This window comes from Nipponia nippon, unplaced genomic scaffold (genome assembly GCF_047370975.1).
Source record: "Nipponia nippon isolate SJK-2023a ecotype South Korea unplaced genomic scaffold, ASM4737097v1 scaffold_3, whole genome shotgun sequence".
NCBI lineage: Eukaryota > Metazoa > Chordata > Aves > Pelecaniformes > Threskiornithidae > Nipponia > Nipponia nippon.
The window spans coordinates 68749795-68769249 of NW_028262347.1; the positions used below are offsets into that span (position 1 = coordinate 68749795).

The following is a 19455-nucleotide window of genomic DNA, read 5'->3' on the forward strand; positions in this document are numbered from 1 at the left end:
TTTTATCAAGTACGTTGGAACTTAAACACCAGCCTTGCTTTTCTGTAAAGCGTATTCTTGGAAACTGAAGATTTCTTTGATTTGTAAAATTGTGCAGATTATTATGAACATCTTATCCAGGCTCCCCTGGCAGGGGGCTTGGACTAGATGATCTCTAAAGGTCACTTCCAACCCAAACCATTCTTTGTTTCTGTGACCTTGAGTTAGTTATTTATAATATTGAAAACTGAGAATCCTAACCAGAGAGATCCATTAGTAGAAAAAGCCAGTACAATTGACAGTGTGGGAAATAATGTCAGTGAATGTTGTTGAGTCAGAATGAAATAAAATTTGGTTTTTATTAATATGCTTTCTGGTCCAAGAGGACATGTGCCTATTTTAGAAGGATATTAAACCGATTTATGTCTTGGTGTTGCCTGATGCCTTTCTCAATAGAATTAATGGGATAATCTAGGCAGTGAGAGTGTATTTAGTACTGTCTTATACTGCTGTAGGATCTGCCTAGAGCTGATCAATATTTATATCAATCATCTGCTATAAAATATGAAATCATTGCCCAGACTTGCTCAGAGGGAATGTTGGCTGGAATGATAAATGAAGGCGAGTAGACAGTACAAGGGACATGGATTATGTACAAAGATTCATTTAGTCAATCAAGTTGTCCTAGTGTGGAGAAATGTGAGGTCATACATAAAATGTGAAGGATATATACTATATATTCCATAGCACATATCTGCATTGTGAATAAGCAAAATTGGGTCAAGAATTATGGGGGGGGGGGGGGGGGACGACGGGACACCCTCTTCAAAAGATGAAACTTCAGTGACTACTGCAAGCCTTGGGTACAAAAGCAAGTATTAGCATGTCATTTCTCTTTCTCAGAAAACAAAAATGTTGAAGAATCTAGATAGCTCACTGTAGGTTGGAAGAAGTCTTCTTTTATTTGTTAAAAATGAAAGTTTTAAGCAGCTTGTTCAGTTAACTTTTTGGCGGAAATAGTTAACAAGGCCTTACTCCAAGGAGAGAGCTCTACTGTGGGACAAATGCACAGCCAGATCTGATCTCTGACTCAAAGTTCAGGACATTAACCTGAACATTACTGATAATTTATAGATGAAGTGTGTGAGGTTATATACTAGATTCTCAGCCACTTTGGTTGGCATTATTGATAAGTAATTAGATTTTTAAAGTTGTTAACCTTGATATAGGGATAGGAGGGAGAAAAAGTGTTGTGGCTTGTAATACGGAGGAGGCCAGTCTCCATACAGATTGTGGGGCTTTCTTGGCTTGGTCACAAGATGTGTGGCAGCTTTCTGCCAAGCCTGAAGGGTACAAAAGGCTCATTCTCTCTTTTCTAGCTTTCTCAGACTTGTTTATCTTGGAAGCTGAAGTGTTGAATGGAGTCTCTGATGGATCATGAGCATTGTAATAAGCAAACAGGAATGTAGAACTTCTGTGGTCCCCCCCCCTGCTTTTTTCTAAATGGAAATCTAGAGTGTATCGTAATATGTAGATGATGTGGTAAGTCAACATAGGGTAGAAAACTACCAGACCTCATTGCTATACAGTTATTAGTGATGTGTACCAGCTGAATATCCAGGCTCAGTGGTTTTTTGTTTGTTTTTGTTTTCATAATTTTCTTGGTACACCTCGGGGATATGATGTTTCTCTTTATTTGAATTTTGATTAAGACTCTGCTATCTCTTACTGCTTTTCTTTGAGAAATTGCCTTTGTCTAACTGGCGAAAGTTTTCATACTAGTTTCTGAAGTACCTTGAAAGTCAAACAAATGAGTAAATGTCCATTACTGGATTACGAGCTGAACAGAAGTGTCAGTTAAACAGAACAGATCTTAAGATTTGAACTAAAAATTGAGGTGAAGCATTGATAACAAGGTAAATGGATTCCTCTCCTTGGCTTGCCTTTTATTATCCTAAAATGCCAGATATGTTATAAGAGGCATTAAGGCAGGCATAGTGACATTGAAACATAAGATAGGAAATAATCCTTCCCTAGAGGTGGGTAGGCTGCAAGCCTCAGACTCCATATCTGGGCTTTAATGAAGCATAACTTACAGAAGAACACTGCTTTCTTCCAAACCTGGTGAAAACATGTGCAAAATGGATTAGACATGTGAGTTGCTCTCAGATACCTAAGAATGTAATAAATTTTTTGGTGGTTCTTTTGAATTCCTTCCTCAGTGCTGTACAAGGAAAGACGACTTCTTTATTTGCCAAGACCTCAAATCATAGTTTTGTATGGAAAATGACATCACCTTTGTCTGTTCATCTTTCTACAAAGCATTTTCTCTGTTTTTCCCTCCCCCCCCCCCCCAGTGTTCTGAGGATTATGAACACCATGATGCATCACCTCAAGAAGACGAAGGGTTTATGGGTATGTCACCTCTCCTACAAGCCCACCATGCTATGGAGAGAATGGAAGAATTTGTGTGTAAGGTAAGGGCATATGGAAGCTGCTGAAGTAGTTTCCTTTTTTGGGAAGCTCCAGTGGGCAACAGACTATACCTGCAGCAACTGCACTACTAATGTAAGGGAAAGCAGGTACACACCATCCCTGAATGGTCGTCTCTTATTATAACTGGTAACACTACAGTTTCTCAGGATCTCAGTCTGTCATAAATGAATAAATTGTAAAGCATGGAACAACAGGGATTACAAATGACTCTAAAGCTGATCATGCAACTGAGGAGTCTCTCTTGAGAAACACCTGTGGGTGCAAAGCAGAATAAAAGCCACCTGGTTCAAGGCACTTTAGTCTACAAGGTCACTTTTTCCCAGGTTTCTTCAGACTTGCAGATATTTTGCTTTTCCCCGCACCATTTGCATCCATTGTAGAATAAGCTTTGCCCCTTACTTGAAACAAAGCTATATTAAAACTATATCTAAGTAAATCCATTGTAAATTTTGTAATTGCTGACCTTGGCTCAATTTTTGCTACTTTTTAGAGCCTTGGGACTCTAAAGTCTCTGGCCCTCCTTTCTTGGTGAAAGGAATGCTGCCCCTTTATACACTTGTTCCTGCTGGTTTTATGAACTATTCTTTTGATGTTTTTACAGAGGGGACCCTAGTTACTTGGTTGGCTTTTGTGTGGGGGTTGTTTGTTTTTTACTGTGCGTCTTTTCCCTTTTTTAGATGTTCTGTAGGGTGGATTGTGTAAAATGATTTCCCTCCTGCTGTTGCTACCTCAATTCAAATTTTTGATTCATTCCCAATTATTTTCTTGTTTAATGTATTTAAGAACCCAGTCTTCAGCTGGGTTGGTTATTCTGATTAGTTTTGTTTTGCTTCCATGAAGGAGTGTGGAGAATTGATTTAAAAACTCTGGGCTCTTGTTGTTGAAACTGAAATAAGAATGTAGCTTTTTAAACTTAGTGTTTCAGGATTCTTCAGGCTCGCTGCTGTATTACTAGCCAGACAACAAATCCAAGGAACACTGCAGAAACAACCCCGGTACATAAAGCAATTCCCTGATACCTCTCTGCTTGGCAGTGCTGCTTCTGAAGCCAAACTGAAGACTACACGTGTCTTATGTTACTGAAGCAGTGCTAAGAACGCCTGTGCACACTTTTTTTCATTTGGAACCAGCTGCAAGAATAGATGTGTGCACATATGCTCTCTCTCCCTTTAAAGAAGAAATCTGATGGAATTGAGAGTCATGGATCTGTTGCCTTAACTGATCTGTCACCGTTTGTTTTGGGGAGTGTGGGAGCATTTCTTTTTTTTCCAACCTGGATAGGGATTGGACACTTCTCACAGGACTCTTACCAATTCATGCTTTCTGGCCCGTATTAGTGCTGATGGGTAGCTCTTTTGCTAGACTCCCCCAAATGCTAGCAGATACGTAGTCAGATTGGCTTGTGGTTGGAAGAACAGACTTCTACTTTTTTCTTTCTTGGAGAGAACTAGATGTAGGCTTCTTCAATTAAATGGAAAGGATGATCTGTGAAAATAACAGAACATGGAAATTAATTAAATGCTTTCCCTTCATTAGCAGTAAAAGAGCCCAATAGCTTTCCTGTTCAATGAAATGCTCAAGTATTTCTTTATCTGGTGGTGCAGCTCAGCTTCATAATGATACCGTTTTAAAGACGGAACAGTGACTTAAGCATTGTATTTCAAGTGTAAAGCCTTTTCCCCAGAGATGTCCCGTCAATGCTTTTCTGTTTACTGTACTCATAGATTAACTCTAACACTTTTACTAATACGGGTTTTCTGACTTTTGCCATACATCAGTAGAACTCAGTTCCCTGTGTTTAACTAAAATCTTCTAATTTCTAGGTATGGGAGGGCAGGTGGAGAGTCATTCCCCATGATGTTCTGCCTGACTGGCTAAAGGACAATGACTACCTGTTGCATGGACACAGACCACCCATGCCTTCCTTCCGGGCTTGTTTCAAGAGTATCTTCAGAATACATACAGAGACTGGTAACATCTGGACACATCTTCTCGGTACTTTCAGTTTGCTCTAATGCTAATTGGTTTCATTGTTCTCTTTGAGAGCAAGATCGAAAGGGGTGTAGGGTGGCCAGCATTATTGTTCCATTAGTAACCTGTTAAATTAACAGGTTGGGATCCCTCTCCTGATTTTATCCCGCCAGGGTTGGATGGGACTTCCTCAATTATGGCATTCAATACAAAGGAATGAATTAAAAATTTCCCAATCGCTAATAAATTACCAGTAGATATTCTTTATTCCCAAGTGTGTAGGTGTTGAGATCGCATTTCTTGCCACAGGAACACACTTCAGTTGCGCCTTGTATGAGTGGTTTTCAACTTGCAAGGAGCCTTGAAGGGAAAGGGTTTCTTTGAACTATGCCCTTCTCTTTTTACATTTTGCAACAGATTTTTTTTTTTTTAATTTTTCTAGAATGTCGAATGAGTTGTCAGGCATCTTGCAAAACAGTTAAAAATACAGAGTCCACGCAAGCCTGTATTGCATCAGTCTGAGACAGAAATGCGATTGGAATGTGTAACTGAAGTAGGGCAGTACTTTATTCTGCATGTGTGCTGCTGGTTGTCATGCAGCTCCTATGTTTAGTGCTCCCGCACATTAAAGTCATGCTTTTAGAAAGAAAGGCTTTCCGTATGCGTGAACTTGACACCTTTCTGCCTTACTGTTTTTCAGGATGCGTGTTCTTCCTTTGTCTGGGAATCTTCTACATGTTTCGGCCAAACATGTCTTTTGTAGCACCTGTGCAGGAGAAAGTGGTTGTTGGGTTGTTCTTCTTGGGAGCCATACTCTGCCTTTCCTTCTCATGGCTCTTCCACACAGTTTATTGCCACTCAGAAGGTGTTTCCCGGCTCTTCTCCAAGTAAGTGCCTAGAGGACAGGGTAGGCCAAATAGGAAACAGGTGGGAAAACACGGTTGGGATTTATGCCTGGAGCCCCAGTGCTGGAGTTGTTCATTGCATGACTGCACGTACTTTGGAACACAGTCGAGCAGAGATTCAATGCAGGTTCTTCTAATTATTGTTTGTTTCAGCTACGTTTTTGTGCTGTTGCTTTAGTCTTAAAACTCTTTATTTTCTGCTGTTTGGCAGGCATGTGCATGCATTTTGCTGCTGTAAGTAATATACCTAGACCTTAGTTGCAGGACTTTGAATTTTTAATGCAACTGTCACTTCTTGTCATTTCAACTATTCTGAGTAACTTTGAATCTTAAACTTTTGTAAGACAGCTCCACAATGTGTATGATGTCTTGGTCTTTTGGTTTTACTATATGTTCTTTTTTGGCTGGCTGATAGATGTCTCATATTTCCTAAGATTACTCAACCTAGGATTGCGTAATCTGCAAGACCACCTCTAAAGTAACCCAGCAATTAAAATCCCCTACTAAAAAATTAACTCCATTATCTTATGTAGGAGCATTTTGTCAGGGTGTGGTAAAAAGCAGTGGCTGTAGGAATTCCTTTTCTTCACTGGTATATAGAAAAACAGCGTGGTTGAAAAATTGCGATGTTATTCCCCAGTGGTCACTTAAGCTGATGCCTAACTAACTCGTGCTTGTCAGATACTAAAGTGTTTGTGTTGGCTGTGCTCTCACAACATACTGTGTGCCCTTTTTTGTGTTCAGAGGACTCTTGTGCTGCTTTTTTCCTCATCTGAAGCTTAAGTCTGAGTTTCCTTCAAAAAGCTTTGGTCTAAAGGCTGCTGTATGTATTGCTGATGACTGTCCAAAAATGGCCTTACTAGCTGTCAAGGTAATCCGTTACTGTAGTAGGGCATTGGTCGAAAAGTTGCCATCAGCAAGTAAGTTGCAATAGTGAGAATAACCTCATTTTGCAGTAAGAAGTAGACAGTTTGTCTACCAAAGAAGAGAATGTTGGTATGAGGACTTACAAAAGTTCGCATGTCTTATTAAACTGATTTTTGTTTCCTTCTAGGCTGGATTATTCTGGCATTGCACTTCTCATAATGGGCAGCTTTGTACCATGGCTGTACTACTCCTTCTATTGCAACCCTCAGCCTTGCTTCATCTACTTGATTGTGATTTGTGTCCTGGGCATCGCAGCCATAATTGTCTCACAATGGGACATGTTTGCAACCCCTGAATACCGGGGTGTAAGGGCAGGTAAGACCTGAAGTTAATTGTTTTGTTTCTTGACTGCCTTTCTTCCTTCCTACTTGCCACTTGGAAAAACCGTCTTGGAAAGGTTTAAGAGAGCTTAATGTTATAGAGAGCTAATATTCTTGGATTGGGAGCTTGATGGGTTTTCTTTCAGTATTGGTTATAGCCACCTGGATGCACAGATAAGGACTGGTGCAAGTCCTGGAAGTGCATTCCTGAAATGGACAGTAACACATGCAGTAGGAAAGGTAGTGCAAAGTATTTCTAGCTATATCTAGCAACTTTGCGCTCTCAGAAAATGACTGACTGCTTGGTGTGTGTGTATGTGTATATTCCTGTTACTGTTTGTTTTTGTAATACTAGGCTCAGACACTAGGAAATCATTGAATGATTTAATTAATCTGAATGATTTGCCTAGATAAAGTACGTATTTAAGACAAAGGGCCTAGTTTTTCTCTTCACATGACCAAAAGAACAAAAACAGATTTGGTTTCACATTCTGAGGTAGGAAGAAAGAGAAAGCTTTAGGGGGCAGCTATGGAATCTGAACACAGCTGGGTTGAATAGTAATATTTCTTGTTACTTAACCTGCACATGCTGTCTACAGTAAATCTAGATTTCCTGGGCAAGCTCAGAGAGTTCAGCCTTCCAAACTTAAAATCTGTGGATGGGACGTGATTATTCCCCCCACGCACACTTCTTTTACAAGATTTCTGCACTTGCTGCTAAAACCTAAATGAATAAACCATGTTCTCATATATGGCAGATCAGATGACCCTCAGATGCTACTTTTCTGTTTCCTAGGACTGCTTGTACAGTATATGATAAACAATCTCTTTGTCGTCTCTCCTTGTTGTCTTGCTCTTGAGAAATTATGGTGAAGTGAGACATAGTTCATGTAGTCTCAGTGCCCTCTACAGTCCAAGATGTGTAACTGGCTTAAGGTACATTAAAGCTGGCAGACGCAATCATTAAACGAAATATTTCAGCATCTGCGGGAACATATAACTAAATAGCTTCTGGTATGTGAAAGAAGTCTGTGCATTCTTTACCTTCCTCTCCAATAAAGCTCTTCTGGGGACCTCCAGCTTCAAGAGCTGTCACCTTTCTGCTGCTTTGGCAAATACTGAGTTTTCCCTCCATAGCTTTTGTGTTTTCATTGTCTCCCTTTACCACCACTGTGTTCAAATCTGACTCTCCCACGTTTTCTTTACCTCCCAGGAGTATTTCTAGGTCTGGGTCTTAGTGGGGTTATTCCCACCCTGCACTTTGTCATCTCTGAGGGGCTCCTGAAAGCAGCCACAATGGGGCAGATAGGCTGGCTGGCACTCATGGCATGCCTGTACATCACTGGTGCTGCACTATATGCTGCCCGCATCCCGGAGAGATTCTTCCCTGGCAAGTGTGACATCTGGGTGAGTCTACAGAATGACTGGATGAGGAGACCAACGTGAAAGCTGGTTCCCCTTGAGGCTGCAGGATGTTGTGTCAATGTTTTCTTATTGCAAGTATCAAACTGCTCCACCAGAAGCATAGGGTCTTAAGGGGCCAAACAACCGTGGACTCTCTGAGCCCAGCTTACCTGGTGCCTCTCTTGCCGAGTTATCACAAGCTGGCTGGTCTGAGGTAACTGCTGGTGTGCAAATTCACCCCAGCACATCTACTAGATAGCTTTGATAGATGGGTAAGCAACTTTGCAAACCTTTTTGTGTGTTGAGGATCCTGCAAACACACATCTTGCCTTGCTTCTGTGCAGAATGGTGCATGGTTACTTCTCTGATGTTCAGTGTGTTCTCCAGGATCTTCACCATGTCTGGCACCTCATCTTGTGCAGCCAGTGAAAATGCTGGATAGAGATGGTAGACTTTGGAGGGATCTCTGGTCCAGAAGAAGGGAAAGTGGGGTGAGCAAGTGGGTGGATGGGGGAAACTTGAGAAGAGGGAAAGGATCATGAAGACTGTAGATATGTGGGGAAGATGTAAAGAAAGAAATTGGGTGGAGCAAAAGTAGAGATGAGAGGGAGGTGGACTTTTGGAAGGCCACTGTACTTTGACTAGGATAGTTTAAGGCCCCTAAAGAAGATGAGAAGTGAGAATGAGGTCTGGGTTGTTTGAGTAGCTTTTGCACAGCACCAGTTTGCTAGATTTGTTTAAATGGCCAAAGCCTTGTAAAGATAATGAGCTAGGCTCCAAAAGCACTGATGTACCACCAACTCTTTTCTAAGCTTCCTGTGGAGCCTGCAAATGCACAGTTGTAGAAATTTTTCAAGATTATCCATATTGGTATGGCTTCCCTCAAACAAGGGCATGCTTTGTCATGTAGCTCCCTCATGGTTTTCATTTGGCTGTACTATAATCAATAGCATCCTGCGCATTCGTTCAGAACATCTGGTTGCTTCTTGGTTTTAAAATACTACCATTTTTTTTCTGTTCTGTTTCTCTGTGGCAGAGAAATAAAATAACAACATTCTGCAAATCCACCTGGTAAAGTTTATGCCTGTGACCAGAGCAGAGTTTGTACCTGTTAGCTGTATGAGAGAGCCCTTTTTATTAATAAATCACCAGTGTGTGTTGTGGAGGAGCTAATTTTAAGTGTCCTGCTTAAGCCTTTTGCCCAAAGCTCTGAAGTTATCCTTGTCCCTTCACAAAGACACGCTATATCATTTATGTAGTGTATTTGTTGATTGACCAGCTGGTTAAGATGACTGCAGGAAAGGGTGGGGTGTGTGCGTGGGGAATTTGATTATTTTGCTAATGATAGGAGAGGGATGGGCTTTTAACACACAACTTGGAGAACCTTGCAGCTTGTGGTTTGAGGTACTGCTACGTGTTACTGTGTACTTCAGCTGAATGTGTGGCTTTTTTGGAGGCAGGGTAGCACTAGAACCCAAAGTACCCCGGCTGAACAGAAGTGTTTTCTTTTCCGCAGTTCCACTCCCATCAGCTGTTTCACGTCTTTGTAGTGGCTGGCGCTTTCGTGCACTTCCACGGGGTTTCGAACCTCCAGGAGTTCCGTTTCACGGTGGGAGGAGGCTGCACAGAGGAAGATGGGATGCAGTAAAACCAGCCTTCGGCCCAAGATCGTAACCAAAACAGTACCGCAAGTGCGGTTGAAGCATACAGGCTAGCAAAATGAATACCTAAGAAGAATCCAAGTTTCAGCTGATGGAGCATGGAGCTTCATGGGGATTCTGACTAACCAAGATAAATTCTATACCTCAAGCAATGGAATGAATCAGTTTGAAGACCAGGAAATTCTGAAACCCTAATTTATTCTTGGGATCTACAGATTGAGCTACAGAGGACCCTTCCAAATCGGCTTCTGTTCAATGCCATATTTATTTGTAGAAGGTGGGGAGGGATAGCTTAGCAGTTTCCTTTTTTTTTAAAAAGAAAAAAAATCAAGGTTAAATTTATATCCTCTTGGAGGGTTTGGGAGTTGATTTTAGATGCTCTTTTGGGAGAAAAACAAATTGTAAATAAGATTTCTAACTTTCTGTTTAAATAAAATTTATATAAATGTTTTAAACAATGGGTGGGGGGAAAAGGGTTTTTGTAAAGAATGCAACATGCAAGTACCACACACTGTTTCAATTTTGCACAAAATAAATGATTGCAGGAGGACCAGGTAAAATTCCCAGGAGTGAAGCATGTTGGTCCTGCAGATTTTCCTGGTGGCCAGCATGCCCTGGGCAATGTTGGGTCCTGGCCAGCACTTGGAGTAGGTTCAGTACGTGTACACAAGGGTTGCAAAGGCTGGATTAATCATGTTGTCATCCAGGTCACAATGTTAGCAAGTTTATTTACCCAAGTAACTTGAAAGATACATCTGCGCCCTGCCTAAGCGTGTGGGACAGCTGCCTTCCAAGCTTGCGTGGCCTGTGTGGTTTTGGATAGTGGATCTTACAGTAAGTTGTTTTGCTTCTCATCGTATGAATTGGAGCATGATGGGATAACTGCACATGAAATGGCAAACAGTCCGACTCCATCAGTGCCTGCCTATACCCAAAGGCCCCTGTTGAGTAGATGGTTGCCATTTGCAGGCCTGCCCTGTTTTGTCTGAACAAATGATGGTAATGCACTTGTCAAAAGATAGTTGAGCATGTGAGCGGAAACAGAGGTGGGGTTAAGACGGACTGGAAAGAGGAAGCTGTGTGCTGCAGGACTTGGAGTTAACAGTTACTGCAGACCTCAAGCACATTACCTTCTCATGTGTCAGGCTCCATATGCCAAGGGAGTTTGCAGGTTTTTCTTTTTAAGAGGAAAAATCCACAATCAGCCCAATGCAGTTCCATTTTTTTTTTTTTTTTTTTTCCTTAGGTCTGCTTCCCATCTGTGCTTTAGCAATGGGACTGCTGGCATTTCTTAAACCTAAAACTAAGAGTTCAGCTGGATTGCTGTGGAGCAGACGCACCTCCTATATAAGGGGAGCTATATACCCTTCTCTTGTGTAATTGATGTAGCTTGATCTTTGGAGCCCAGTCAGAAGCTAGACTGAAGGAGAATCTTTGGAGTTGTAAGATGAAACTTGAACGTTGTGTTTGTTATGGCACAGGTATTGCTTGGAGTGTTTAGTTGGAAATTCAGAGCAATTGCCTCTTTCAGAGATGAGTTAAACAGCTCATAAAATGCTGTATTTCACAAGGAAGGAAGGTGAAGGGCGGGTTTTTTGTTGTTTGTTTTTTTTTTTTTTTAAAGCTCCTGCAAGTTTGAATTTTCATCCTTCAAGAGAAAAAATGTGGATTGCAAAGATCTTCCCATACCCTGGATATCATGGAGTGTGTTTTGGGGAGTTACTTTGCGTAATGGAGTCAAGTAGTAGTAGAATGCCTTCTGAAAGTTGACTGGATATTAAGGCTTCACCTCCCCAATGGAGTCTTTGTAAAGCCTCTGAGAGCAAGGTCAGTTGCAGAAAGAGGTGCCACAGCAGAGCCCGTGAGCTTAGAGGAACGTGTTCTCAGTAGGATAACTACACTGGATGCCTGTAGGGCCAGAAGAAGTTTTATCACAGGTCTGTGTGGCACTCAAATGAAGTAAAGAGCAGTATTAACTTGGATGTAAAGGCTAATAGCACTGGCATCCCTGACAAAGATGTCGAGTTGCCTGGCAGGAAGCATACTGGTGTCCGAGAAGAGCGTGGTGCATATCAGAATCAGAGTTGTCCGTAAGGCGCTTTGGGATACCTCTGTAACAGTACCAGCAGAAGTGGCAGTCTCCATCCTGGATCATCCCGCATTCACTCCTTGAAGGGTGATTGTAACCTGGTCCTACACAGCACAGAACTATTACAAAAACACAGTACTCCACCTGCTATTCTTACCCCAGTCAGTCTCTCCGTTCGAGAAGTTTGTGTGTTCCAATAAAAACAACCTAGCTGTGCACTTTTCTGTAGCTCTTGCTGAGAACTCTTCCCAGGTTGGCACCTGAATGCCTTACTCTCAGCAGTCAGAGGCTTGCTTGCTCTGTGTGCAGGTTATTGCCATAGAATAGTTAGGACCTACAGCTTCTTTCCTTCCCCATTAAATAGTGGCCTTGTTCAGTATATTTCTTTTTAAAAATTGCTTACTGTTGAAAGCAATGAAGCACATTCTAGGGTTTTGATGGTTGGGGACTCTGGTGATGGTTCCATATAAGATGGGATCTTATTACTTGCTGTATTCTTAACTTCTGCTAATAAAAGAACCAAATGGAATATTGTCTAGTTTGGGTCTTTCCATGCTGCGTGTGAAGCTTGAAAGAGTCGCTCTCCCTTTCTTCCTTCCCAACACTTACAGGCAACACTTTGTAGGTAAAAGACTTCTGGTGCAGAAACCAAACTGATGCCTAAATGCTTGTTTATGGACAGTTGAACCGATGCTTGCTGTATGCTTCCTCGAGCAGAAGCCAGCGGGTGGGAGTTTGTGCGACTGAAACATTAGTTCTGCTATGTGGCATCCTCTTGATGTCTATAATTTACATCGAGTTTGTGCCTGGTCTTGCCATAAGATTTCAATACTGTTTAACGTATATAAATGTCGCAGCAGACAAAGGTGTCCATGGACTGTGCTGCCTCTTAGTGCTAATCTTGAGGGAAATTTGTTTTTCCAAAGTCTAGACTTTCATTCGATGCCCACTGGAGTTGCCAGCTGTAGTAGGCGGCCGAGAGTGGGGGGGGGAAGGCGGTGGTGTTAGGTGTGTCTGCTGCCACCGCTTCATGAAGCTGCTCGTCATACGAATTCCCCTGACTTACCATTATTCAGAACTTGCAGAGAATGAAAAGCTTGGGACACCGCTTATCCAGTCCCATGTCTGCTTGGTTTTGACCTCTGCCATATTTTAAAAGTAACTTGTGAACAAAGTGGGATTGGTGTTACTGCTAAGTTTCATCTTTTGTTTTGGAAAGCTTAGCTGAGCCCGGGCTGTAGAGCGAGGGCGTGAAGCCGCAGGGTGGGCTTGGGGCTGGCTGGCCTTTGTCGGGTCTCCCTCCATCCCTCAAGCCTCCATCTGAACCCAGGCTAGCTGTAATTCCAAAGGTTATCTATTGCTGTGTGCTCAGAGACACTCATTTTCGGTGGCTCAGTTTTCCAGTTCCTGGTCTCGCAGGTTTTAGAGCAGACTGCCGGTGAACTGTCCCCTTCCTCGCTCGAAGGTTTAAAAGGGCTTTCTCTTACCGCTGCAGGCTGGGTGCCGGGGGTAACAGGCAGACAGGGGAAAGGAACAGACTGGCCACGGAGTCAAACCGGGTGGGGCGTGGCGGAAGGAGCAGAAGCTGTGATTTATGGACAGTATTGGAAAGCCAAAGGTGAAGCACTGGGGAGTGAGAGCTTCCGAGGAGGAAAATGGGCAGGAGGGACTGAGGGTGCGAAGAACGAGAGCTGGGGGGAAAGAGGGCGGGTGCTGGAGACCTTGGTTGTTGTGGGCAAATTTTTAGGTAAGCGGAGATGGAGAAGAGACGTTCAGGAGGCCTGGGCTCCACCTCCTGGTGTAGAGGAAATGCCTCCCGGCCTGTACCCAAGGAAGGGATTAATCGTCTTCTCCTGGTGTGCAGGCTTAGGGGCTGGCAGGAGCGGGAAGAAGTCAGGTTTGGCTGGGGAGGGCGTGGGGCTGGCACTGACCAGATCAGCCCTGTGTCTTCTGCTGCTTCACCGCCGGTCCGTGGCTGTCAGCAAACATCTGTGAACCGCCCGGGCAAGATACACCTAATCCTCCTCTTGTGTTGGCTCACACTGAGTCTGGGCATCTGCAGCTGTGCTGTTTATCAGTTACTTGACTCAAGATACACGTTTTGCAGTGCCTTGTAAGAGAGCCAGCTCTAGTAAATGACCTGTGACAGCCTGAGGTCTCAGGATGGATTTTTTTTTTTCTTTTTAAAAATGCAAAGCAAATTCAAGGAGCATGGAGAACTTCGGCATCAGATTATACACGAATTACACTAAAAGAAGCTGCCACATTTGAATATGAATTGGGTTTATTTTGTTTTCAGGAAGCAGACTGATACTTCCATTGCCTGGGCAGGCTGGAGTCGTCTGTCCTACCTCTGCTGCATGGAGTCGTGGCCATGCTTTGCCCTCTCCCAAGAATCACTTGCTTCGCTTATTGCAAAGGGTGAACTTAGCCTGAGTGTGGATTAAAGCACTGCAATCGAGGTGAGTGTCTAAGGCCAGTGCCTAACTTTTTAAGGAGCTGGAAATAACTGAAGCATATGATTAGGATGGAGGAGGTGAGTTTAGTTTAGCTGGAGCTATTAGAGGCTTCCTTGCAAAACTGAGTTCTTTTTTCCCCTTTCTTTTTTCTTCCCCTTCTTTCCCACCCCCCCACCCTCCCCCCCGCCACCTGTGTGGCATCAAGCAATCTGTTTGAACCAAACTCTCCTGCTGGCCAGTGCTTCTGTATTTGTCTGGAGTGCCCAAGCTGAAATTTTCCAGGCTGATTTCCGGGAATGCTGAGCACTGATGTGCTTTGAATGAAGCTCTCTTAAAAAGATCAGCTCCTCGGAGAGGATATGTGTTAATTCCTAGGTCCATATTGCTCTTCATGAAGAAGGAATACCGGCCTTGAGCTCACAGCAAGGTCAAGCGCGTCACACTGGATCATTTTCAAGTGCTTTGACAACGAGCAACGTCGGAGAAGCGCACGAGGAAACCCTCTGCCCAGCATCACCTGGGCAGCGCTGCTGTTCAGCCGCTGTGAGAGGACCGCAGCATAGCTGGTCCCGTGTTCGCCATCTTGTTCGCTGTCGGGAAGGTAGGCTCCTCAGGGAAGGCTGGCGGGATGCGAGCCTGGCACTCCTGCGTGCACGCAAGGGGATGGTTTGCCTGCTCGGTCTTAATTCTGGCATTTTCCGGAGCGTCACCTTTGCCCTTCTCTCCTCTAGTAAAATTCATGTTTGAGCAACAGAGCCGTCACTGATTCTGAGCTGGGAGATGTTTGCACTGGAGCTTCAAGATTATCTTGCTTTTTAGCAGCTTCATCTCTGGTAGTGGTACAACTGGGCACAGAGGCTCTTCACAGTTGGCATAAAAAACAAACCAGTCCAGTTGTAAACAAGATGGGAAAATCATGGGCCTGGCTGGGTTCCCAGAGCAACGATGCGTTTCCCTAACAGAGGCAAATGAGGCCCACACCCGCTCCAGCAGCTACCTTTTGTTTCCATCTCTAACCATGCTGAACCTGTGCGTATGGCTTGAGGTTTGCCTTGGTGTTGGCTGGAGCCAAGCTCCCCTAAAGCGAAGCAGTTGTTCTCTGCAGCCGATGCCTGGCTGTGGGGCCGGCTGGAGCCGGCTCCCCCCGCTTGGACCAGGAGCAGCCGGTGCGGTGGGGCGGCAGCTGCTGCTGGGAAGGAGAAGTGGGAAGCCATCCCTCCCGGGATGGAGCAGCCACTGCCACCACCTCCCTGCCTGCTCCTGGCTGTGACAGCCAGCCCCAGGCTCTGCCCGCCAGCCCCAGGCTCTGCCCTGGCTCTGGCCCAGCTCCCCGTGTCGTGCTGCCCTCAGGGGCGGTCAGGCTGCGTTTGCTGCCTTTGCCAGGGAGCCTCCTGCCAGTTTTGAAAGCGTCCCTCAGAGCTGGGCAGGAGGGGGATGACAGCAGGCTCCAGCCCCTGCTGCGGGGGGGCCGGCTGCGCAGCGCAGAAGCGAGCCACTGCTGGCTGAAATTTCGACGAGCAAGCACAGCTTGGATTTTTGGCTGGTGTGCAACGTACAGCATCGGTGTACTCGCGCTCGCCAGCGTGGGGGCTTCCCTGGCAGCTCCCTGTCCCCTGCCCTGCTGCCTGTGAGAGGCCAGCCCCTGGTGTGACAGGCTCCTGCCACCGGCCCCACAGCCTTTCCTCGAGGGGGGCCGAGGAAGCACCTCGCACGCCCCCGTGCAACGCACGTGCTGCTCCTCGTGGCGGGAAGGACAGCGGCAGCTGCCCGGCCCCGGTAGAGCCAAACCAGGGAGTAACACCGGTGTAACTCCTCGTAACGTCGGTGGGGCCTGCTTGGGGAAAGACGGGGTGCCAGGGCACCCAAAATGTGAGGCAGCAGCAGGAAGCAAAGCAGGAAGAGCTGATGAAATTTCCTGCGTGGCCCACGAGGTATTTACTGAAGAAACATGCTTGGTGGCGTTCAAGTGGGGCTATTACAGTTTGCGTTACGCGCTGATGACAAACTGCGTTGCTGTGGCTGATGTCATGGGAGGTAATGACAGGGGGGTTCACTGGCTGAGTGACAGAAGGTGTAAAGGCTCCTTTCAAGCGCAGGCAGAGGTGGCGTAAGGGGCCCTACAGCTGGGGCAGGGCAGGGCAGAGGTGTGGGCACCAGCCTGCACCAAGGGATGGGGGAGCTCCCCAGTGTCCGGGGGAGACGGGAGCAGCAACCCCCTCCAGCGGGCGTCCAGCTGGCAATGGAGTCACTCAGCGCACAGGAGTTTGATGTTCCTTCCCCACTTGCTTTCAAAAAATTGCTTTGTGCAAAAGTAAGTGCCACATTTGGCTGCCCTCAGGTCCTCCCTCCCTGGCAAGCAGAGGCTTGTGAGAGCACAGTGTTTCTGTGCAGAAACTACCAGTGGGCTTTGTCAGCAGAAAAAGTATCCTGGAAAATACTCTGAGGAGCTTGAGTTTGAGAGGTACGCATAAAACCAAGCAAGAGTGTGGTACTGGTCCTTCACTGGGGCAGAGAAGGGCACCCCCCTCTTAACCCACTTGGAGCCTGCGGCTTCTCGCTACGACTGCTGCCATCCCCAGCCTGGAATGTGCCAGGCTTGCTAAGTATAAGCTGACTCAGGCCAGCCTGCTGAAAAGCTGCTGCTTTTGTGCCTGCTCCCAATTGCAAACGGCTGCTGTAAATCCAGGGCTGATTTTCCTACTGTTTTGTAGGATGAAGTCACCCCTGTCTGGTCATACTCAAAGGTGCCGTCATCTGTCTGCTCTGTCCCAAGGCATGAGTCAAGGGAGGGCACGTGTACGTGATGCTGTGCGAGGTGCGTGTCCCTGCCCGCGCCTTGGATGCCCTCAGTGCCCACCACAGCATTCGGGGGGGGCAGTGTTACCTCAGCCTGCAGTGGGGTGTTTCTGAAGCCTGTAAGGAGCGTAACAGAGAGATTTCAGGTCCCTTCCCAGCTCCCTCTCCACCTGCCTGGGAGGAAACCGGCTGCAGATTTAGGGATTGTGAAGCCCCTGATTTGTGTGGCAGCCAGATGTGGCCGGGTGGGTCTGACGGACGTCCCTCACTGCAGAGCACTGCTTGTGACTTTTCTCACGTCGAGTCTTGCCTTAATAGAACAAACCCTGATGCCTACAGCTTGCGCACTTACAGGGGTGGACGGGATCTTGCAGGAGGTACAGCTGTGATTTATAGCGCCATATCAGGATGGCAGCGGGATGCTGCTTGGCTGGAAGTGAGAGATGGCTCCTCTCACACCTGCTCTGCTGCTGGTTGGATCCTCTGGTCTCAGATCTCTACTTTTGCTGACCTATTTTCATCTGCTGTGCCCAGCATACGGCTGAAGAAGTTGGGAGCTGGAGCAGCTGCTCTTCCTGGGGATTTTTCTCTTGCTGTAGGGCTGTGAGCCGCTGTCTCTGCCAGGTGAGCAGAGCAGGCAGTAGAATTTGCTTAACTCCATGTCAGAGACAAGAAACAGGTAGGTGTGCTTGGAGTCTGCTTTGCTGAGAAAAAAAAAAAAGCAAGCCATACCTGGGCACAGCTCAACCCACTGTGGATCAGCAGCACCATGGGAAGAACAGGGCTGTGTTTGCCTCCTAATAAATGGCTAAGACAAACCTCAGGCATGGAAGCAGGAGCTTCTGTCACAAAACTGCATGCTGCAGCATGTGTGTGTTGCATCCCCTGGGGAGTGGTGGCACAGGCCCCTGGGAGCCGCTGTGGCCAAGCACATCTGCTGGGCTTTCAAGGGAAGCTGTGCGGGGGGCCGGGGAGCCTCCCCTCCTCCTTGCTCCCCGCTGCAAGCCCAGCTGTCCCAGCTCCAGCAGTGGGTCTATAAATCATGCCTCCTCCCCAGGCAGCAGGGAGTTCCCCACAGAGGGGTACCCAGCACTGCCCAAATGGTGCTGCTGGAGCTTCCCAGGGACCCTGGGGTCTCCTCCGTCCTCCTGTGCAGGACATGGCCAAGGGGCGATGCCCAGGGCATCCCTATCCAGCAACGAGTGTGAAGCACAGCGGGAGCCGGTGGTGCGGCCCAGTGAGGGGCACGAGAAGAGGTTTTCCCCCCAGAGCCCTGGAGCCAGAGGTTGGGGAGCTCTGCCACAGGAGTGGGGCACCCTCAGAGCAGCCCCAGCTCAGGTGGTGAGGGGCTGTGGAGTCAGGCCTTACCCTAGCCCCCTCGCAGGGGCCGCTCTCCTCTGGAGACACACCAGACCATCTCCCAGCTATTAGCTGCCGTCTGGTTTCACCCCCCAATCCCCAGCTCAAGCCTTGCAGCATGGGTGGGAGGGGAGCCGTTTGCTGCGGGGTGCGGAGGGCACTCAGGGGGCAGCTGGTGAGCGCTGGAGGAGGCAGCACAGGCTGGTGGGTTGGGATGCGATCTGTGGGACCGAGGCCGTGGGCTGAGGCAAGTGTTTGGCATCCGCTGCCAGCCCCAACAGGGCCCAGCTGAACCGGCCAGCTGTGCCCACAGCCTGGCTCTTGCTGCCTGGCAGGTGCCTGGGGAGGCCCCAGCACGGAGGCCCCAGCAGCTCTGGGAATGGCTCCTTTTGCTTTAGCCAGGTGCACCCCAGTGCTGCTGCACGGAGGGAGACGTCCATCCTGCTGCTCACTGCAGCAGCTCGATGCTGCAGCATGCAAACAATGCGAGTGGCTCTGCAGTCCGGTTCCCAGTGTATGCTTGGGTTTTAAGTCAGGGCAAACCTTCACTCTTATTTTCTGGTTTAAGAAATAATCCCGTTCTCACCCTTGTCCTATTGTCTCCAGTTACAACTTATACAGAAACTTGCTGAAGCAACTAAGCTGGGTATAATTAATGTCTTCACTTTTTCAGTGCAGGTCTCTACAGGACCATGTTTATTGTGGATTTAATGCACCTGAAAACAAACATGGTTCGTATGCAGGAGGGCAACGTGTATTTATATATCTTTTTAAGCTGAGTGGAGTTGGGACTGTTAATCCTTTCTGACAGGGAGGTCACCCTTGAGAGCAGCGCCCCAGGAGGGCAGGCACCGAGGGCAGGCGCACAGAGCTGGGGGAGCTGTGCCAGCCGGTGGGGATGCCCTGCGCCGGTGGCTCCCCTGTCTGTGAGTGGCTCCTGAGCTCCTTGGCCTTGACATAAGCCCCTTTTCCATCCATGCTGCTTTCATCTTCCTCAGCTGCTTCTGGCTCTGATAAGGTCACTGCACTGAAGCCTGGAAACCATCTCCACCTCCAGATTTACTTCCAGTACCACAGTTGTTCCTCTCC

At 46.7% G+C, this 19455-nt stretch overlaps 1 protein-coding gene across 6 annotated transcripts in view; it reads left to right on the forward strand.

Annotated features, from left to right (window-relative positions):
- Positions 1-12281, forward strand: part of ADIPOR2 (adiponectin receptor 2) — a 46788-nt gene extending 34507 nt beyond the window's left edge. For all 6 annotated transcript variants that reach the window (XM_087766455.1, XM_087766458.1, XM_087766456.1 and 3 more), the window contains 6 exons: positions 2337-2456; positions 4299-4470; positions 5147-5333; positions 6406-6593; positions 7812-8005; positions 9519-12281. In XM_087766455.1, coding sequence (XP_087622581.1) covers positions 2337-2456; positions 4299-4470; positions 5147-5333; positions 6406-6593; positions 7812-8005; positions 9519-9650 — 993 coding nt within the window. In that variant the 3' untranslated portion in view covers positions 9651-12281. The remainder of the gene's footprint in view (positions 1-2336; positions 2457-4298; positions 4471-5146; positions 5334-6405; positions 6594-7811; positions 8006-9518) is intronic.
- The last annotated feature ends 7174 nt before the right edge of the window (positions 12282-19455 follow it).